General features: G+C 39.9%; 2 protein-coding genes across 3 annotated transcripts; both read left to right on the forward strand.

Annotated features, from left to right (window-relative positions):
- Positions 1-348: 348 nt before the first annotated feature.
- Positions 349-7,179, forward strand: NDUFC1 (NADH:ubiquinone oxidoreductase subunit C1). The gene is made up of 4 exons (XM_040250499.1): positions 349-552; positions 1,066-1,169; positions 3,156-3,235; positions 4,152-7,179. Exons 1-3 carry the CDS (start codon positions 366-368, stop codon positions 3,213-3,215), a joined length of 351 nt encoding a protein of 116 aa, XP_040106433.1. The 5' UTR covers positions 349-365; the 3' UTR covers positions 3,216-3,235; positions 4,152-7,179.
- A 4,334-nt stretch (positions 7,180-11,513) lies between these two features.
- LOC120870927 (mitochondria localized glutamic acid rich protein) lies at positions 11,514-22,788 on the forward strand. Of its 2 annotated transcripts, none has more exons than XM_040250497.1 (4): positions 11,514-11,643; positions 15,498-15,601; positions 20,424-20,517; positions 21,939-22,788. In XM_040250497.1, the coding sequence occupies exons 1-4, from the start codon at positions 11,562-11,564 to the stop codon at positions 22,379-22,381; spliced, it is 723 nt and encodes a 240-aa protein (XP_040106431.1). In that variant the 5' UTR covers positions 11,514-11,561; the 3' UTR covers positions 22,382-22,788. The 2 variants fall into 2 exon arrangements, with proteins under 2 accessions (XP_040106431.1, XP_040106432.1); XM_040250498.1 differs by lacking the exon at positions 11,514-11,643 and adding an exon at positions 11,773-11,951.
- Positions 22,789-23,039: the final 251 nt, after the last annotated feature.

The following is a 23,039-nucleotide window of genomic DNA, read 5'->3' on the forward strand; positions in this document are numbered from 1 at the left end:
ATGTTATGTGACTGTTGTGAAGGTGAAATGAGACCATGCATATGATGGATGCCTATAAATCATATGATGGATTAATGCCCAGTTCCTGGAACACCAAAATCAATCAAACTGATGCTATTCAACACACCTTCATTTTCAGTTATCTGGTTCAGGTAGGAAGATTTTGGTAAATCCCTAGGGTGGGGATCTGAAATAAACTCTCAGAGGAAAGAGAAGTGGCTGAACTACCTTCTCTCGTACCCCCCCCCCCCCCCCCCCCCCGCCTTGCAATCATCCCCTTCCTCACCCTAATTTACAGATTGAGAACTGAGGACAAGGGTCTAAGGGTACCTGGCCTTATCTGGCATTCTCAGGGTTAGGTGCCCATGCAGCGTGGCCGCCGAGCCACGCAGTTCCGCGCCTCCACCCGCCAGGGGGCGCTCGGCCCGACGTCGGCCCCGGGAGCTGCGCGGCTGGAGGAGGCGGAGCCCAGGAAGCCAGGCAAGATGGCGCCCTCCGCCTTTTTGAGCCCCTTCTGGAAACTGCTGGCCCCAGCTAGGTTCCCGAGTGTCTGTAAGTATCCTTCCTCGAGCAGGCCGGCCCGAGCTTCCATCCTGCCGTTCCCAGGGTGAGCCCAGCCCTGCCAGGGCAGGAGGGGACTGCGCCCGGGCTCGTCCTGCAGTGACCTTCGCCGACCCTCGTCCCGGAGCCCACGCCTGCCTCCACCCGCGACTCTCGGCTCCTCATCACCCGCCGCCCACCCTCCTCCCAGTGCCACCGACCTCCCTGGGTCTGTGCGAGTGGACTTAGACGGGGGAAAGGGGAACCCTTCCGCGGGCGCTTCCGAGTCGTCTGAGGTTCGCAAGAGCCAATATAGAGGGTTTGAAGGCGTCCTGGACGACAGAGGCCACGGTCTGGCGCAGCCGGAGGCCCAGGGAGAGTCACTCGACCTCTGAACCTCTCCGTGGCTGTTTAAATGAGGAAGTAGAAGCGGGGATGAAATGCGATTATACGCATTTGAATGGCAGGTTTATTCCTACAAGGCGGTAAGTTACAGATTTGGAGACCCTTTCTGTCCCCTTTCAGCTTCATCGCGGTCAAAGTTCTACATTCAGGAACCGCCACATGGCAGTCCTAACTGGCTGAAAGTTGGATTGACCTTGGGCACCTCCGTTTTTTTGTGGATCTATGTAAGTACTTACTCCCTTCAATCGTGCCAATCCAACCTATTTCTCCATGAGGGAAATCCTAAGGACTAAAAAATGTTAAGATTTCAGAGGCAGGTACACACTACTATATTTAAAATAGGTAACCAGCGAGAACGTACTCTACAGCAGGGAGAACTCGGCTCAGTATTCTATAATAACCTAAATAGGAAAAGAATTTGAAAAAGAATAGATACTTGTATGAGTATAACTGAATCACTTTGCTGTACACCTGTGACACATCATTGTTAATCAAATATAAAACAAGATAAAATTTTTTAAAGTGTAACCAGGATGAAACTTATGTGATTGTTCCTTTGCATAGTTTTGTGAATGGCAGTTTTACTACATATTATTTATCCTGTATTTCTTAATGAAGATGAGTTTTATGAAGGCACTTTTTTTCAGATGCCATAGGAACAGATCGTAAGTGAAAAAGAAGGGGGCAACAGAGGATGAGATGATTGTATGGCATCATCAACTTAATGGATTTGAATTTGAGCAAACTCTGGAAGATAGTAAAGGACAGGGGAGCCTGGCATGCTGCAGTCCGTGGGTTCACAGAGTCAGACACGACCTAGCAACTGAACAACTAATACAAATTAAATCCCATTAAATTTGTTAGACATTAGATTTTAACAGTGTAAATACATTGTTGGAAATTATACCTTTTTGTTTACTGTATGCCAAATGCTTTACCTGTAAAAACTTAATCTTTTCTAAATACAACACTGTGTGGTAGTACTATTATTATTGACCTTTTATGGATGAAGAATGGAAGGCAATGGCAACTCACTCCAGTACTCTTGCCTGGAAAATCCCATGGACGGAGGAGCCTGGTAGGCTTGCAGTCCATGGGGTCGCACAGAGTCGGACACAACTGAAGCGACTTAGCAGCATGGATGAAGAAAACACTTGGAGAAGTTAATTTGCTGAACCCAGTTCTCCCTAACTACAGAGCTACACTGTAGACCACTGTGAAATAGTGTCTCTCTATAGATAAATTTTTTAAAAGTTGACTTAAAGTATTGATGCTCCGTTAGCATTTAAATTTTTTGTTTTGGGGCTAATGGTTTTGAAATTTTCTCCACTGCTGCCCACCTTCAACTCCTAGACCTGTATTTGGGATTTTTTCTTAAAGTGATTCAGCTCTTTGACATAAAAAGGAGTAAAAGATACTGAAAGTCACTTACAACTTAGTAACTAATCCTTTTTTAATGGAGAAGGAAATGGCAACCCACTCCAGTTTTCTTGCCTAGGAAATGCCATGAACAGAGGAGCCTGGCTGGGCTACAGACCATGGGGTCAGACAGGACTTAGTGACTGAACAAAAACAATCCTTTTAAAATAATGTTTGCTATAATGTAATTTTGTATGTTCTTAAAGTTTTCCTAAGAAAGAAACATGTCCCTGAGAGCTCTGATTGGTAATGAATAGTTGCAACAAATGTCACCCTGTATTAAGGCATTGTTCCAGTTGCATAATCCTTCAGACAGTTATTCTAAGAAAGTGGCTGCCCTCCATGACATCTAATTAACACGTATATAATTGGGGAGTGCAGGTTGGTCATTCACTCACAGTATGAAACTTCTAAGGTTAGAAGTATAATACACATCCACCAACCTCATTTAATAACCGAGTTCTGCTTTGTTGTGTTGGTTTGGCCCCTCTGTGGTAAGGCATTCCAGTCCATTAATTACCCACTGAATGAAGTAATTTATTTCCAGAAGTTGGATTTAAACTGGAGGGTTGCCTTCTCAGATTAGTATGTCAGATTGTGATGAACAAGTATATATCATTCATTGTTTGGGACTTTTTTATACCTTAATCTTTTATTTCTAACTAGAACAGTTGTAATTCTTTTAATGTGTCCTCATTTCTCTTGTGAAATATAAATATCAACTGTTGGTTTCCTTCTTTTAAGTTGCCAGGAAAATTACATTTCTGATTTTAACTGTTACCTACTTCTAGCTCATCAAACAACATAATGAAGATGTTTTAGAGTATAAAAGAAGAAATGGGTTGGAATAAACTTTTGAAATACTAAAACAGTAAGTATAAAATTTTATAGGATGAACAGATGATGCAAGATAATTTGACCTCTTTAAATGTGTTTTGCTTGTTATTTTATCAGGTTTATACTTTTCAGCACCTATATTCCTGTCTTTGAAAAATTTATGAGTTTTTAGTACCTGGTTCAGATATCTCTTAGCATAGTCATTTTTTTTTTTTTTTTAGCATAGTCATTTTTAACCATTATGCTTTGACTGCATTCAAAGGAAGTTGTGCTTAAGAGTGAAACCGAAATCATATTTTCTTAAATCTAATAGTGCTGTACACAGTGCCTTTCTAGCACTTAGGACAAGTTATCATTGCTTGTGTATGACTTTCTGAATATGTCTTTGTCATATACCACACGAGTGTAAAATTCGATGAAAACAGGGCATTCAGTTGTAAAGAAGTTTTAAACTGCATGATGATTTTGTTATGATCGTCACTACAGCTAATACGTAGTTGGACAATTCATAATAAAACCTAGCTATGTATATGGGTGCCATATTTCTGAAAATCCTTTTAAAGAAATCCTGTATTGAGCCTTTTGTAAAAGGAAAAATCACTTTTCTAAATTTTCAGCTTTGATTAGGTAGCTTAGATCTGCTGAATAATAAAATAGTAAACACTAATACTTATCACCTTGCCCATTTCACTGCTTCAGTCAACCAGTCAAGATAAATATGAAATAGGTATTTAAATTGAAACCAGATGCTTTTGCTACTCCTGTAGTTGGGATGAAAAAAAATGTTTTTTGCTAAAACTTAGATAAAAATGAGGAGTTGATATTTTTTTGTGGATTTGGTTTTTAAACTTCCTCTGCTGCTATAAGATGAATTATTCAAAATGGTCTAATTTTAATATTATTTCTGCTGGTTAATGCTATAGCTTGCTTTTCTTTTTTTTTCATTATAGGTGTGTTCCATATAGTGATAATAGCAGTTCCTCTGGATTCACGAATCTGTTGAGTTGCAAACGTGAGAGAAAGAATTACGTGTGAATATATGTCAAGTCAGCATTTGTGTTTTACATAATTAAATTAAAAAATATTCTGTGTTCTTCAGATTATGTATATTGTGACAATGTATAGAATGTCAGTTCTAAGGTAAATTATTAAAAGTAATGTGGAACGTGCCATCTGATAATAGGGTCAATGATAATTAAGGACACATTGATAAGAAAACTTTTTAAGGATATAGATTTTTTTAAAAAGTCATTGCTGGAGGATTTACTCCTTATATCAACTTTTACTTTCTAATCAAAGCATTTACTCTTTAGTGATAGGGTGGTAGAGCTACTCCTATTCTATTGTCTGAAATACAAAAGAACCCAAATACTGTTTTCTTCTAGAAGAGAAAGTGAAGGTGAATCCTCTTCAAAAAGAGTTTCTTCTGACTCCATTTCCTTGGATTTCATTTGGGTAACAGTTTTTACACCTACATGGCCACACAGAGTTTGTGGCCTCTTTTTGCTAACATGAATTTTATCCAGTGAATCACAGACTAATTCAAAAAGTGAGGGAGGCAGCGTCGGTAGAAGTTAATAGACACAAATTAACAAGCACATCATTTATCCCTCATCAGAACCCTTTCTTATGAATCAGTTAAAATTTCTTTATATGCCATGTCACTCCATTCTGATGTTAAATAGAAAGTTTCATTGACTTTGTGTGTGTCTGGGGCTCTGGCCAGCGCTTATTCTGGGAGATTGATTGCTCAATGTCTTTGGAAGTTATTTCCAAACATAAATTCACAGTTATTTCAGAATAAGTTTTTAATCCAAGTTCAGTGAAAGACCAAATATAATAGTAACTATTAGCATTTGTCAGTTAAAAGTCTTAGCTGGTAGAAGTGGAAAGGACCTTAGGGGTCATATAGACCAGTTTCATAATTTTACATGTGCAAAAACCAGAGGCAAAAAGTCATTTGCCCAGCAACAATGGAAAGTAGAATAATGGATCCTTAAAGATGACCATGTCCTATTCCCTGGAGTTTGTGTATATGTTAGGTTGTCTGGCAAAGGGGAATTAAAGTGGCATATAGAATTAAATTTGCTAATCAGACATACAGATAGATTATCCTGGATTATCTGGCTGGGCCCGATGTAATCACAAGGGTCCTTATAAGTGAAGAGGGAGGCACCAAAGTGTGTCAGAGTAATGTGATTGGAGAAGGATTCAGTCAGCTGTGGCTAGCTTTGAAAAGGGAAGAGAGCCAAGGAATGGAGAAGGGAAAGAACTTCTCCCCTGGAGCCTCCAGAAAGGAACTCAGACTTGCTGACACCTTGATTTTAGCCCAGTGAGACCCATGTTGGATTTCTCACCTACAGAAATATAAGATGATAAATTTTTGTTGTTTTAAACCACTAAGCTTGTTAACAGCAGCAGTAGGAAACTATTACTGTCACATCATATTGGACCAAGAAGTTGGGTACCAACTCCCAATTCAAAGAACTTTAAAAGAAACACTTAAAATTCACATCCCTAAAGGAAGCAGAAAACTCTTAAGACACTTTAAATTCTGGAAGCTGATAGCCTCAGTTGGAAATAAAATACAGCTTTAATAAGCAGGATCTGCTGTACATCAGGCCTTGAAAATACTGCTATCCTGTGTGGACGTTGATCTTGATTGTGCCAGTGTAACCACGTGGAGAGCCATCATGAAGACTGGGGCTGTCCAAAAGAATCTTCTGCAGCGATGGAAATGTTCTGTCTGCGCTAACCAATGCAGTAGCTCCTGCTTCCATGTGACTATTGAGTGTTTATTTCATTTTAATTCTTTAAAATAGCCACACAAGGCTTGTGGCTGCAGTATTGAACGGTAGAGGTGCGGATTCTGAGTAACACCTCCTAGAGTTGTGCCACATAGGGGCACTGGTAGAAGATGGTTTCTAAACTGTTGAAACCTAACTCAAATTATATTAAACTAACAAAAGTTAAGAGGCTACAGAATGACTCTAAGACCCCCTTAACAGGCATGCACCTGTGCCCAGGAATAATTGAGGCCTAGAACTCAAATGTCATCAAGACTTGGTCTTGGCTCTGCTCTTTGTATATCTGCTTTATTGCCTTTGCACACAGACCGTCTCTTCCCCAATTCACATTCTAAAGAGAAGGCCACAATCAATAGCCCGTGGATTTACACCTCGGTTTAAGAGAAGCTGAACTGAACAAGAATCATTTTGATAGTAAGAGAAACTTGGCCAAATGACAGTTCCTTTAGCAATAACATAAAAGAACTTCCATAAAGAAGATGCAGGCAAAATCATATGTCCAATGCTGTCAAGTTTTTTAGGTCAGAATCAGACTTTTTTTTTTCAGATTTAGTATCTGTGAGATAGTCATTTAAATTATTTTCTTAAATTGCAGTAGAAAAAAAAAAAAAAAAGCTTTATGAGCTTAGTTTTAAGAAATTGTGGTTTATGTTTTGACCCCAAAAAGATAAGTCCTGACCCCCAGTATCTCACAATGTTACCTTGTTTGGACACAGGAGATTTGCAGATGAGTGCATTGGAGTAGTGTGTGTGCTTAGTTGTATCCGCCAGGCTCCTCTGTCCATGGAAATTTTCAGGCAAGAATACTGGAGTGGGTTGCCATTTCCTTCTCTGCAGGACCTTACCTACCCAGGGATTGAACCCGCATTTCCTGTGTCTCCTGCATTGCAGAAGGATCCTTTATCCACTGAGTCATTGGGGAAGCCCTTTGTAAAATGGATCCTTAATCCAATATGACTGATGCATTTCTAAGAAGAAAAGAGGCAGAGAAGATAACCTTAAATGAGGGAGGGAGAGATGGTGGAGTGATGCGTCTGCAAAGTGAGGAGGGCTGGCGAACCTCAGGAGATGGAAGAGGCCAGAGAGGGTTCTTGCCTGCAGGTTTCATGCCCTGATTTCAGACTTGTAACCTCCAGAACTGGGAGAGAAGAAATTTTGTTGTTTTAAACCATCCAAGTTTGTAGTCATTTGTTTTGGTAGCCTTAGGAAAATAATATGGAAATGGTAGGGAATGTCTCGTTTCTTTTACTGCAGAAGAGAAAGTGGATAGATGAGAGGAGTGCCAAGGAACCTCCAAGAAGAATTACCATCTTGATTACCCTTTCTCCATTTTATTGAAATATTTTAGGCCATTAAAAGGGTGCTTATCAGCACCTTCTCAATTGCTTGCCAGTTTGTCTTCCTAGATGCTTCTTTAAAAGTACTTGTTTGGCTGCACAGGAGTCTCAGTTGTGGCATGCAACATCTTTTCTTGGAGCAGATGAGGTCTAGTTCCCTGACCAGGGGTTGAACCCCACCCCCTGCTTTGGGAGCACAGAAGTCCACCACCAGGGAAGTCCCCCTATATTCTAAATTGTTTCACCTTATTTCCATATTGATCTGTTGAAAGTACAAGTTATAGCCTAGGGATTTAATATTAAGAAAAACAAAGCTGTTTCTAGCTCTCTATGGAGTCTAGGAAGTCAGTCTTCGAAAATTGCCTTCAATTACATGGAATTTAAGCCTTGATTAAGTATTAATATTGTCAGTAGAGGATTCTTAGAGTATGTTTTCAAAATTGATATTAATATCACAATTAGGCGGAAATCATTAGACAAACCAATTTAACTCCAACCCTAGATTCTTGTTTTCCCAACAAGACCAAGAAAAAATGTCAAGGATGTGCTCAAGGGCAGCATTATAAACAATGTGACCAACAGCTGGGAAACTTGTCTGAGCCTTACAGAGTCATCTGTAGCAAGGACCTACTGTTAAAATTCTCTTGGGGTTCTGGAGAAACAGCTTGCTACAGAATGAATTTGACAACCCACAGGCATGTCCTCTCTTGGGAAGTATTTCATCAAGATGTGAAAAGAGGCTGGCATCAAAATGGAAAGCCACATATCCTACAAGAGCAGTAGTTCAGTTCAGTTGCTCAGTGGTGTCCGACTCTGCGACCCCATGAATCGCAGCACGCCAGGCCTCCCTGTCCATCACCAACTCCCGGAGTTTACTTGAACTCGTGCATTGAGTCGGTGATGGCATCCAGCCATCTCATCTTCTGTCGTCCCCTTCTCCTGCCCCCAATCCCTCCCAGCAGTAGAGTAGGTAGCAAATTCCCTCTGATCCAAGAGGCACAAGCTTAAAGCTAAGATGAAAAGGGATCTGGAGAAGTGGCGCTGTTTATCTCACAGTTCTTGCCTCTCTCAGCTAGGATGGCCACATCCAACATAGAGGACACAATAAACTCCCCACTGGACTTTACCATATGATGAGAGGATAGAATATAATGGATATTGTCATATGCGCACTGAGCGGCTTCAGAACATTGTAAGGGAAACGAGCTTCAGTTTAGGCTGGAAGTCAGAAGCTAGCACTGCCTCCCCCAACTAGCTGAGCACTTTTTATACCTAATGTGCTTTTGTGCTTCCCAAAACCCTATGAGTAAAGGAATTACCCACATTTTACTCAAACCAGTAAATTAGAACAGGTATGTGACTCCCAAACTAAGACTGTTAACAGTGTTATACTACCTTGATTTTTTTCATGTGTAATACAAGGATAATCAACATTCCTCCACCTACTCCTTAGGCTTGTGTAGAGGACGAAGTACAGATGTGACAACATGTTGGGAAAAATTTTAAAGCCCGATATACAAGTGAGTTGGGCTTCCCTAGTAGCACGGCTGGTAAAGGATCCTCCTGCAATTCAAGAGACCCTGGTTCGATTCCTGGGTGGGGAAGTTCCCCTGAAGACAGGATAGATGACCCACTCCAGTATTCTTGGGCTTTCCTGGTGGCTCAGAGGTTAAAAGAATCTGCCTGCAATGTAGGACATCTGGTTTCAATCCCTGGGCTAGGAAGATACACTGGAGGAGAGCATAGCAATCCACTCCAGTATTCTTGCCTGGAGAATTCCCATGGACAGAGGAACCTGGCAAGCTACAGTCCATTGGGTTGCAAAGAGACACGACTGAGCAAAACACAGCACATACATGTGAGTTATTTTTGTATTGTTTGAATTAGTTGGTTTGCATTGTTTAAAACCAGTTTGGCTGTAACCAGCGCTCTTCTTTTACATTTATTATTGATATCTGGTCAGAGATAGCTTTGTGATCATTGACTCTCATTAATGCGAGGCTTGGCAGCCACTGCTGAGAAAAAAACGTTGCTTCCATGTATGTCTCTGTAACCTGAAACTCTTGAGCAGTACCAGAAATCATATCTTGTTCTTTGAAGAACGTCCCAGAACACCAGTGATAAGATACTTGGTAAATATTTGTGAAATAGATTATAAGCAATCCTCAGCATCTAGAATACGTATGTTGTAGGCATTCTGACAGATCCTGATAGACAGTGTGAGTGACTGACAGCAGGTGGCTGCTGTGGAACCTGGGGATCCAGAGAAGCTTGGTCTATACTGAGACCCTGAGTCTACGCTGGAATTCCGAAGGCAGAGATCTAGAACGGTGTTCTGGGAGCCATTACCATTTACAGGTGTTTACTCAGAGAGAATCCTGTTTTAGGGAAGCTGCCAGTACACTAAATACCAGTATAATGTATACACTAGTTCTTTTTGTTTTTTTGACTGTGTCACCCCTCTTGCAATATCTTGGTTCCCTGACCCTAGATTGAACCCAGGCCCCCGACAGTGAAAGAGCCTAGTCCTAACCACTGGACTGCCAGGGAATTCCCTGGCATTCTATTTTTTCCCCCTAGATTAATTTATTTAAATGCATTTACTGCCTTTGACTATTTCCTCTCCCTGGGAACTTTCAAAATTCAGACCTAAGTAGGCCAAAGAAAGAATGAGCTGTAGTGGTAGACAGATTTTTTTTTTTTTTAATCCAGCAGCACCAAATTGGAAATGGTTGGGAGCTCTCCCCACTGATTTGATTCTATTTGTCAGTCTGTTCTATCTGCTGGCAGTTCATTCTAAGATGTGTGCTTGATGCTGGCCAAAGGTAGCAAGTACACTAATCTGCATTTTGTTGTATTTGAGGACTACCTAACTTCTTGGTAGATGGTCTGGGTCTAGCCCCATCTTCCAGGCTTGGAAGTCTAAATTAGACCTCTCATTAACAGCTTGCCTAATTGCTCTTAAGATTTAGTCGCTAGGAATAGCTCGTTATTCTGACCATCAAAAAATAAAAAAACCAGTTCTGATCATTGGCTTGTACTCGTTAAATGAGAGTATATTAAATATTAGAATTGGGTTAAAACTAGAACCTCTGAGGAATGTTTAGTTATTTGCATAGCGAATGAGCAAATATTTTGCCTGTAATATGCCCAGAGAACTTGAAACTAGAAGGACCATGTTCATGTCCTTAAAAAAAAGTCACCGCCATTGTTTGCTAAATGGAATAATTGCCACCTTCCTCAGAGGGGTGAAATGAAAATTAAAAGAGAAAATTATGTGAACATGCTTTGTAAACTGTCAAATACCAAACATGCATAAGGGGTTATTACAGTAGGAAATGGAAGAAATGTTATAAGTATAAATTACTAGTTTCTGTATTCAAACTATGACAGATTCTTGAAGACATGATGAGGAAAATAATTGAAATTTGGAGGAAAAGCCTAATTAGTGTTTTTAATTGATTTGGAAATACTAGTTTCACATCCTGGAGAAGGAAATGGCAACCCACTCCCGTATTCTTGCCTGGAGAATCCCGTGAACAGAGAAGCCTGGCGGGCTGCTGTCTATGGGGTCGCACAGAGTCGGACACGACTGAAGTGACTTAGCAGCAGCAGCAGTTTCACATCCCATAGAGGAATATGCAGCACTTTTGGAGATTATATTTTAAAGTCATTGTAATAGTGAATTGCCTAGAGATTCAGCCATTACCTGGGAATTTTCTTAGGATTCTGAACATCACCCAGAGCACCAGTGGAATGCTGAGGCTGTCTCTCTCTTCGATTCGTCTTCTGGGAGCTTGCAGCTACCCTTTCCACTCCTAGGAATGCTAGTGGAGTACATGAGATAAAGGGGGTTCCGATTTCATGGGGCATGATCAGTCATGTCTGTCTTATTCCAGATGCGAGGTCCGAAACATTTCCAGTCCACTCCGAGTGGAAGATAAGGCAGTGGGCAGGCAGATGACAGCGACTTCACGTTTCCCTATCCCGACACTGAGGTGCCGCCGTCAGCTGAGTTCTCAGGCCCAGGAAAAAGCAACAGAGTCTGGATATAAGAGTTGAGGGAGGATGGTACAGAAGACCAACCCCTATGCACATCCCCAGAGACCGCCGGGGCGGGGCGGGCAGGGGTCGGCGCCCCTCCCCGGGGCGGGGCTCGCAGCCCCGCAGCCGGCTCAGGGCTAGAGAGGCTGCTTCGCTGCTAGCAGCTGGCACGATGTACCTCCGCCGGGCGGTCTCCAAGACCCTGGCGCTCCCACTGAGGGCACCCCCAGGCCCCGCGCCGCTCCGGAAAGACGGTGAGTCCCAGGTGCCGACCGGGGATCCTCTCCCGGCGTCCAAGCCTGAGGACAGGTGCCTCGCGCACAGATTGCGGGGGCGCCCCCAGCACCCATCTGCCCTTGGTGGGTCAAATCCATCCCCAGGCAGCAGAAGCCTGAAGTTGATGGGGGAGAGATGGGAGAGAATGGCCGGGAAATCTCCCCGAAATTCTTGGAGATCTTGGAAGTAGGGCACCTTTCCAGCGCGGGCTTCTGAATCCGGACTAGATTTCCTGAGTTCGAATCTTGATCTTGGGCAAGTGATTTAACTTCAGTTTTCTCAACTGGTAAATGGACAACAATTGTTGTGAGTTTTAATGAATTATTATGTAGTTAGACGCGCTTAGAAAACTGCCTGGCTAACGTAGGCATAGCTTCCCACTGGTATTGACATAGGGACCAAGGCGTTCTCCATCTTTACGAGGATGCAGAGGTATTGGTGGGCAGATGGTCACAGATCTGCGGGCCAGGTGGGTTGCGGGAGATCAGTGTCTGTCCAGTAGAAATTGGGTAACTGCTCTTGAGAAATAAACTCCAGACTTGGCCAGGACTCGGCCCGCGCGGGCCGTGGCATCCCCGCTGAGGAAGCGCCTTCGTCGCACCTTCTTTGGGGGGCTGCAGAGAAAACTGGAGCTCATCAGCTGTTCGACTGCGGCGCCCCTGGATCTGTCACCCGTACATTTTCTAAAACATGGGGAAAGGGACATATTTCCTAGAAGTGAAGTGGCAGTGCGACTTGGAAGCTTATTAAATAAAACTTGACACGTACGAAAGCGCCTAGCATAGGGCCTGGGACATCGCAGATGCTTAAGTGTGAGCACTGAGAGCATCTTTCCCCGGCAGCCGGAGACCCTGGATCCAGGTCCGCGCTACCGGAGAACTTCTGCCCGGCCGGCTCATTCCTAGTCCCCATACCTCTCCCCTGTCTTTTCTATCCCTGATTGGGGCGCCGGCTCTTAGACAACCTCATAGAAAATTCTTAGTTCTCCCTTCACTTTGCCTCTCTCCTAAGGCTTTAGCATAGATCGTGCTTTGGAGTCGGGGAGAGGGGAAAGAGAAAGACTCCAGCGGAAAATTCCATGGCCCATTTCCACACACCCTCGCCTCACTTTGATTAAGCCTGTGGTGGTGATTAGTGGTAGTGGGAGGGAAGCAAGGTCTGCCTAACTAGCATTATTTTTCCTCTTAAAATGCTCCTGGAAGAAATTGCCTCCATTAACAGAAATAAGGAGACTTCGTTTTCCTTGATCTTTATGCCGAGTAAGATAGAGTAGGTTTTCCTCTGGTGAAATAAGAGAAAGCCATTCATTTGAAATTTCTGAAGATAACGGGGGAGACAGATGAGCCCCCTGACCGTGGCCTTTCGCGTTATCTCACCGCAGCCCTCACCGGCCACCCGAACAAGCATATATATCTTTTTATTTTTTTGGTAGCTACACATATTTCAGATAATTACTTGGGGCAAAAGAAAAGCAGTTTTAAAATTCTAAATAGGTTAGCAATACTGGTTGTAGCAGTACTACAAAAAAAAAGACCAGTACTTTTTCTCATTTTCACCTAATTACTTTTTTGATTTAAGTATTTTCAGAATTGTTATTGTCTGAAAATTTGGCTTTGGTAGTGAGCATTAACTTTTTATTGGTTCTTTCAACTTTGATGAAAAATGTAATTGATTCAGTTTATTGAAGGATTAAATTTTTACTGTGCCTCATCAAATTTTGTTCTCTGGTTTTTGCTTTAAAAAATGTAAAATTTTAATGAGTAAATAAATTCGGTTTATAGTAAATCACTGGAAAAACTCAGAGGGGCAAAATAGAAGTCACTGATAAATCCTATCACTTAGTGAATCCACTGTTTATTTGTAGTGTACACAGTGTTCCACACCATTTTTTCTCCCAGCATTTTTTTCTTTTGTACATTGCTTCCACAAATCTGGGATAGTCCTATAAAGATTACTTTCCTGTAACTTTTCACTTAATATATTGTAAATATTTTCTCATATAGTCTTCTGCAAAAATTAAAATATTTATGTTTCATATTATGAATATGCTAAAATTTATCTAATCCTTGCTGAATATTTATTTCTCATTTTACTGCTCATTTGAATATCTTTGTCTTAATTGTGTTTGTATTTGTCTTTACTTAAACGTTTGTAATTTTCTCTATTTCTTCCTATTAAAAAAACCTTTATGATATTTATGCCTGGTTGCTGACTATGAAAACTACATATTCCCTATTTAATAACAGATATATTTTTAAACCAACAAAAGCTCCACTGGAAGTCTAAGACATAACTTCTTACCATAGCCTCTCTGGGCAAATCTGTGGAAAAAAAAAATGTTTTTTTCCTAAGCAATGATCATTTATATGCAAACTAAGAACATATATACAAAATCTTTCCAGTTTTGCTACTACAGAGATTTGTAGTTTGTGAAGATGTCTTAAGATTTGCCTTCTGCAAATCAGAGCTTCTTCCCGGTCCCCACACCCTTATTCTCTGTGTCAGGTCACATCAAAATACTTTGCATTTTCCTCTTCACACAGGCCTCATGCTTTTGCACACGCTCTGCCTTCTGCCTCCAGCGCCATTTTCCCTCCCCTTATTTATCTGACAAACTCCTCCTTTCCCTCAAAGCTAGGTCATGTCTCTTCAACTGTGACAGTTACATTGAGCCGGCTGGCTGAGTTCTTTCACTGCACTTTCCCGCTGTTGTTGCTTTGGCTTTCATATTTCATCTATTACATCATTTGTTATACTGCGTTGCAGTTATTTGCCTACAGTTACTTGTCTCTACATCTTTTCCTTCTTTTTTGAGGCTAGGGACCTTGTATGTTGTGCTTACAGTCACATTTTTGTTAAGATTATTTAATTTATTTATTTTTGGCTGTGCCTCAAGGCATGTGGGATCCTAGTTCCCCAACCAGGGATCGAACCCACACTTTATGCATTGCAAGTGCAGAGTCTTAACCACTGGACTGCCAGAGAGGTCCCTTCAGTTATACTCTTAATTCTTCTAACAATGCCAAACACATTACTGTCCAACTGTGTTTGTCAAATGAGTAATAAATGTCTCTACATTTTTGTCTTTAAAATAGAGAATTTTAGCTTTAAGCTTCTTCTTGCTTTGAGTTTATTATAAAAAATTTCAACTCCGTAGCATACAGTATATACAAATTCTAGCACTACACAGTTAATATATTTAAATAGAGTAGTGTAGTACCTTATCTATTTCTATTAGTTTGTACAAAATTGCCCTTCTATTTTAGATATGAACTTATTGGCAACATTTGTCTTTAAAAAGTTTATATCTGCCCATCTTTAAAGGTTTTATATTAGAAGAATTAAAGTTTCTATGTCTGCATTTGTGTTATAGATTTATAGAAACATGTTGTATTTCAACATACATTTTTATTTAACACAAAAATTTTAAGCACAACTTACTTAATTCATTTTAAAAAATAACCTTTTCCATTGAATGCTGTGGTATAGTATATATAATAAATGGATTTCTTTTGCTAACCTGTATTTCATTTGACTGTTAAAATTGTTTAGTGCTTTTGTCATTTCTCCTTACTCACGCCTGCATTCCTCCTAAGAAAAGCATGATGCTGAGCATCAAGATGACAGGTTTCATAAGTAATTATCAAATCAGATTGAGAAAAATGTCAAGTGGAATTATTGCCCTACCTTGTAATACTGTATTCCTTTAAGCTAAAATCAGTTGATGTTAATATAGTCTATGCTCACTGAGGGGAAAAAAAAATTTTTATGTAATCATTTAAAATAGTTTTGTCCATGGTGGAGCTAACTGTGTTTAAACTTGTTTTCGTAGCATCTCTTCGCTGGATATCATCTAACAAATTCCCTGGATCATCTGGATCAAATATGATCTATTATCTGGTTGTAGGTGTCACAGTCAGTGCTGGTGGATATTATGTAAGTGATGAAATAACCTTGGGGTTCAGGAATTCATATATTTTACAACCTGTGGTAAAACTCAAAGCAATGTCAAGATCAGGACCTACGAGTAATTGAATATACAAGATTATGAAAAAAGAATTTAAGTATAAAATGGTTAATACCGCTAAGTATGGATGACTTCCAGTAAACTCATTATTATAAATACGAGTTATATATAAATACTAATACGTTATTATAAATATGAGTTATTATAAATACTATACGTTATTATAAATACGAGTAGTACTAATGGCTGACATTTGAGACCATATTTCAGACTCATGATTTATTTAATAATTACAACAATTCTTTAAGGTAAGTACTATTAATAACATTCACCAAGAACTGTTTTGAGAGAGAAACTTTTAAAAAACTTAATAGACTTTATTTTGAAGACGAGTTTTAGGTTTACAGAAAAATAAGCAGGAAGTGCAGAGAATTCCCATAGTCCCCCCTTAACCCTCTGACCCCCTTTTCCTTGTCAACAACCTCCCCTTAGTGAGCTACAGTTTCTTACAACTGATGAGTCAATACTGATACATTGTTATTACCTGAAGTCTGCAATTTACATGAGAGTGCACTCTTAGTGTTGTACATTATATGGATCTTGTCAAAGATATAATGACATGTATTCAATATCCCCTTCCTCGGTGGCTCAGCGGTAAAGAATCTGCTTGCAATGCCGAAGTCTCAGGAGAGGCAGACTCAATCCCTGGGTCCGGAAGATGCCCTGGAGCAGAGCATGGCAACCCACTCCGGTATTGCCTGGAGAATCTCCATGGACAGAGGAGCCTGGTGGCCAACAGTCCATAGTGTCACAAAGAGCCGGACACGACTGAAGCAACTTCGCATGCACACAGGCCCATTCACCATCTCAGTAGCATTCAGTCTCACTGCCCTAAAAATCCTCTGTGCTCCAAGTAGTCATTCTTCCTTCCTTCCCCACAATCTTTTTATTGTCTCCATAGTTTTTAGTAGCTTTATATTTTTTTGTTAAAAAGTAATATTTGTCAATGTTGTTTTAAAAAAATTCAAAATACCCACATATATAACATCAAAAGAATGTTTTCCTGCCTGGCTTCCCTTATTCACTCCCTGCCCATAATCACTATAAAACAGTGCTTTTAATAGTATGATTTTGAAGCTAAAAAAAAAAACTGAAACAAGGAATTCCCTAGCAGCCCAATGGTTAGGACTCAGCACTTTCAGAGTTGTGGGCACAGTTCAATCCTTGATCAGGGAACTAAGATCCCCAAAACTGTGCAGTGTGGCTGGCCAAAATAATAATAATAATTCTATTAAATTGAATCATTCCTTATTTTGTCATAAACTTTCTAAATTGAAATTGAATCTTTATTATGAATAAAAGTAGAATAAGTATTATTCTTCAGAAACTATAAGACTACACAATCACTACATTTTGGTTTGACACTACAGAAATTTTTAGTCTTAATTACGAGCAGTTTGTAGGACTATGAAGACAATGAAACCAAAATGCATATTCTAATCTTCAGGAATTTAAAGCCTCAAGAATCTAGTAAAGTTCAAAGATGTCATTTTTATTATTGTCCTCCTCTAATCTGCTTTCACTCTTACCTAGATTCCTTTGCTTTTACCGTCTTTCCATTGCTTAATATTGAATTCACTGCCCACGGCTACTCTAGTCAGATATAGGCCACTGGATAAAACAGATTAAACTAGGTCATGTGATTATGTGGGAAGCTGGAAGACTGAATTTCATCTGGACATTGCCACATCCCTAATTATGCTTACTAGTGCCAGACATGAACCTCTCCAGTCCGTTAAATCTTTCTTTGCAAAAGCAGGAATAAACTGGACGGTTAGAAACTGGCTACTCGTGAGAGCTCTTTCTGAGCTTGTTCTCTGACAGTGGGAGTGGAAATTGGACAAGGCAATGCTCTCTAAGTCCCTTTCCACCTCTAAGATTATATAGTTTTAATTTTGAATGTTGGAAGCCTTGATTCCCAAGAATCTTAGGCTACTTTCAGGAGGAAATACAGAATGTGAGGCACTCCAAAAACCTGTATTCTTATATTATTCTATCATATTAGAATAATATTATCCTGATATAGAATAATAAATTCTATATTAGATTTAATCCAAATTGAATCTACAGATGTTCTGTAGCCAAGAACACTTTTTCATTTCCAAGTAAAACCTACTGTGAGAGCCTCTTAAAATCTGAGAAAGGCCCAGGTCACTTCAATTTTTTGAGAGTCCAGCTATATTTTTTAAAAATCATTTATGTACTTCTGGCCACCCACATGGCATATGGAATCTGAGTTCCTCAGCCACAGACTGAATCTGCACTGCCTGCAATGGGAGCGTAGCATCTTGACCACCGGACCACCAAGGGAAGTCCAAGGTCTGGGCATCTTGGAAAACGAAATGCCAGACTGGGTTTTAAAAGCTGTGGTAGATTTTAAATGCTCATATTTAATAAATATATAATGTCATTTGGAAATTATTTCCAAAGTCTAACTCTGAGACCCTCTCTTTTAATCGATCTTTCTTCTACTCTGCTTGATTATGTTAGATTTTAAAAAGCTAGGTCCTCTAGGTTACACATGAGTGTGAATTATTCTTATATCTCTTTGATTCTACTTTAACAGCTCAATTGTGTTTTAGCCCCTTGAACAATAAGACTAACATCCTTGGGATGTTGCTGCTGGGATGGCCATTTCAGGGCCGTGAACTTGGGCACAGGTTCAGCTTTACTATCCTGAGAACTGACTCAGCGTATTAGTCCTATAGGCTGTCAGGATCTCCCACCCCACTGGGAGAATACTCCTTGCTTTTATACAAAAACGTTGACTCTCTTTCCTGCTGATCCTGTTTGCTCTGTGTATTTCAAAGCTAGATGGTTCATGTCAGAATTCACCAAACCCTGAGGGTAGCTTAAGGCCCACTTTTGCATCATTTTTACCATGAGCTTATTATACATTTTCCATTTTCATAGTCTAATTTTAACATGCCAAGAAATGGTTTGTAACTTGCATAGGAAAACTTCTAATGAGATTAATAATTATGATTATTAGAAATTTAGAAAATGCTACATATACATTTGTTTTTGTTGTCTAGTTGCTCAGACTCTTTTCCAACCCTCCAGGCTCCCCCTGTTCATGGGGTTTTCCAAGCAAGAATACTGAAGTGGGTTGCCATTTCCTTTTCCAGACAATCTTCCCAACCCAGGAATCAAACCCATGTCTCCCTGCACTGCAGGCAGATTCTTTACCACTGAGCCACCTGGGAAGCCCCACATATAAATATACAATTTTTAAAATTTATCATCCTACCACTAAGAGAGAAATCTTTACTAACATTTTTTAAGCTGAGATAATACAAACAATATTATCTAACTAGTGAGATTTTCATTTTAAAAATATCATTGTCTAATATGAATACAGGCCAGAGATTACTGCTTGAATTGGAAATGAAAAGATGCCTGTACATTGTATCTAAGGTTAAGATAGCTTTATTCCCAATTCTGTTTTGCAAGTAACCTATGGTAAGTCATATTTCTGCTTCTAATGACTAACCCTAGAAATCTTCACTGGGCTCTACAAATCTGTCATTTTGGAAGATTTTTTGAAAACTTCTTATTGTGAGAGAATTGAGTTGAGTTTCATATGCAGTTATAATAACTAATACCAAGACAGCTTATATCCCTTGCACCTCATTTCCCCTGTGTCAACATCTCTGCTAACTATAATACACTATCACAGTCAGGAGACTGACACTGATACGACCTGTAGGCCTTATTCAGATTCCACCAGCTTTACATGCACTTGTGCATGTGTTTGCGTGTGTGTGTGTGTGAACACTTAACTGCATGTATCTAGTCCTAAGCAATTTTATCACGTGTGTAGATTCATGTGTTTACCACCACAGTCAAGAGACAAAGCTATTCTTTCATCACAAGGATCTCCAGTGTTGTCTTTTGTAATTGTGCTTCCTTCCCTCCTGCTCTGTTCTCCCTTCCTCCTACTTCCTGGCAACTACTAATCTATCCTCTATTTCTATACTTCTTATCATTTCAAAAATGTTACCCACCCCTCAAATAACATTAAGTAGATGGAGCCTGAAGGTATGTAACCTTTTGAGACTGGTTTTTTTCACTCAGCATGATTTACCTGGAGAGTCATCCAAATGGTTTCCTGTACCTGTAGTTCACTCCTTCTATCTATTGTTCATCCCTTTATGGCAGAGCAGGATCCCATGTCAAGGGCGCACCACAGCCTGTGTAACCAACCAGCCTGTGTAGGATTTCTGGACCACTTCCAGTTTTTCTGGCTATTACAGTTAAAGCTACCATGAATGTGTGTGTCCCGGTTTTTGTGTGCACATAAATTTCTGCTTCTCTGAGATGAATGCCAGGGGATATTTTTAAATGCCTATCAGAATATTTTTACTCTAGCATAATTTATTACTTTCTTCTTTGTCTTTATTTACTTTGTGTGTTTTCAGTTATCTTTGACCTCTCTCACAGCATTTCTTTCTTTTCTTTTTTAAATTTAATTTGGCTGTGAGGCATGTGGATTCTTTGCTCCCCTAGCAGGGATAGAACGTACAGCCCCTGCATTGGAAGGGTGGAGCTTTAACCACTGGACAACCAGGGAAATCCCTCTTTATTTTTAGAAAGCATTCTACTTAATGACAAAGATTTCCAAAGAGGAAATAATATTGGTTTTTCCTGTTTGAACTGTATATACCTTTAAACTTGGCATGGTGAACCTTCTTGCTCAAGAAATAAATTTAAGCACGCATTCACTTTCAGACTTACAAGAGAGTCACATCAGGGAAGGCCAAACGCAGTGATCATGTAACAGATTTGAAAGAAAAAACCAAAGCGGAGTTACATCCACCTCAAGGTAAAGTGAATTCACTATTTTCTTTTTCCTTGAGGCACTGATTTTCATCATCATAGTCTAGTGATGAACACTATTTGATTTTGGCTTCTTTACTTAGTCCAGAATGGCTGTGGGTAGGAGTTCGTTCAAAAAGGAAAAGTCCAACCAAAGCCTAAAGACATTTTGGATGTGTGTGCTTGGTAAATGAAAACATTATACATTTAAACTGCTGACAAGCATCTTTGACTTCTTTGTGTGATAACATTACTTTTCCCCTACTCAGGCTCCCATTCATGCCTATAAGCTTGACCTTTCATTTCTCTCGTTATTTTTTTAAGTTACGAAACTCATTTTGTTTCAGTTTTGGCTAAGACCATCTGTGTGCAGTGACATTAGTAGAGTCAGTCATCTCTACTGAGTCCCTCAGTTCAGATGATTGATAAAATGGCAATTAGTAAGAAGAGAAGCTTCATATTTTCACCCTAATGTATACTTTTTGCCTTAAAGTGCTTGCTTTATATCATACTTTCTTCCATTTCAGCTACCACGTCATTATTATCAAATACTATGATCACTATTAAGGGACAGGGAAAATAGCTTCTCATGCACCAGTTTTAACCTTTTTGTCATGAGAACAAAAGGAGAATATCATTAATAAACATGAATATAATCATGAGATGGTTGACTATAATAATACTAAAATACAGCATTTCCATAGCGTTTCCTTGGTTTTAACCGTTTTCACATTTATTATTTTAGTCAATCCTCCCAATAATTTTGTTAGGTAGATATTATTAATATACCCATTTTACAGGAGACAAAACTGAGGTTGAGAGAGGATTAGTGACTCTTCAGAGTCATCAGTAAGTTGGTTATTTTCCCATGCTGCTGCACAGGACACATGGCCTGTTTATTTTCATGACCTGTATTTGAATAAATAATACATGTAAATTATTATTTTTAAAAGTTCAAGAGTTTCCAAATGGTTTGCAAAATGGCAGACTCCCCATTTTTCCTCTCCAGAGGCAACCAGCAACACCAGTTTCTTTGTGTCCTCCTGGAGAGTCTTTACAAATATAACTATTTAGGTTTAATCTTACCCTCCTTTTGTCCTATCACAAATAGTACCATACAGGTACACTGTTCTTTTCCGCTTAACAGACTACCTTGAAGACCATTTCATATCGCTACTTATTGATTTGTCTCAGTTTTTAATTTTTATATATTTATTTAAAAAAAATATTTTTTTGGCGGCAAGGCAGAACATGCAGTACCTTACTTCCCTGACCAGGGATAGAACCCACACCCTTGGTAGTGGAAGTACAGAGCGCTAACCTTTGGGCTGCCAGGGAATTCCCTGACTCAGCTTTTAAGAGGACTGTAGAGTGTCCACTGTATTCCCGTGCTCTTTAACACTTTTTTTAATGGACTGAATTTTAAAGGTGAAAAAGAGAACCTTGTGGGTGCTGAGGAAGCCAATTTAGAAGCTCCTGAAATATCTTCAACGGAAGCTTCTCCGGGGCTTACTGAAGAGATTCCCGATGCTCCAGCTGTGGTCTTAAAAGAGGCTCCCCCCTGTCCAGATGACGCCGAGGCTGCTCCTGCGGAGGCCGTGGCGGTCGGTGCGGAACCTAGGCCACAGATGACAGACGCGGCGGTAGAGGAGACAGCAGAGGTCAGCACTGAAACGACCTCGGAGGTCACGAGCGCAGCTCCGGAGGAAGCTGCTGCCGTGGGTAGCGATGAAGGTACATCAGAGAACGAAAGCCGTGGTGAATGTGCTGAACTGGAAGAAAATTCTCCAGTTGAGTCAGAATCCTCTGCAGGGGAGGATTTACAGGAAGAAGCCTGTGCAGGTTCTGAAGCCGCCTCAGCCCAAGGCTAATCTCATGCTGATTGACACTTCAGCAAAAAATGCTATAGAGGGGCTGATAGCTGTTTTTGTAGTTTTAGTAACCTTAGATTTAAAAAAAAAAAAAGCTTATTTTCTGGAAAATGGTATTGTGCCTTGAGGATTTTTGTTTTTGTTATCTACTGATCGATTTCAGAATGGAGAAATTTGAGATTTTACATGTCTGAATAGTTTTCTGCTGTCTGAGATCAGAGTATGACATGGCAGTAAAGAGCTTAAAGAATTTCATCTGTGAGTTTAAATTTTATGTGACAGAGATTGAGCTATCTTTACAACCTGCATTCACATTAATTTTGCTCTAACTCTACCTTTCTTTAATGTATGTAAATCTAGGTTCTTGAGTTTTAATTTGAACTCTAAATAAATTTGGAAAATCTTTAGTGCTTCTATTATTATTCACTCACAGCTATATGTATGAATAGTATATATTAACGTACACACATATAACATCACATGAACATTGCAGTGTTATCAAAGAAAACATAATCTATGGAAAACTCTGCGTATGGCAATATGTATATCCTTTCTCCCATCTATGTTACATGGGGACTGTGCTGATATTTTCCATATTAGCTTAGTTCTCTTTGAGCAGTGTTTATTGAGTACTTACACTTCGTGCTAGGGATCATTC

The sequence above is a fragment of the Oryx dammah genome, unplaced genomic scaffold (assembly GCF_014754425.2).
Source record: "Oryx dammah isolate SB20612 unplaced genomic scaffold, SCBI_Odam_1.1 HiC_scaffold_12, whole genome shotgun sequence".
NCBI classification, from domain to species: domain Eukaryota; kingdom Metazoa; phylum Chordata; class Mammalia; order Artiodactyla; family Bovidae; genus Oryx; species Oryx dammah.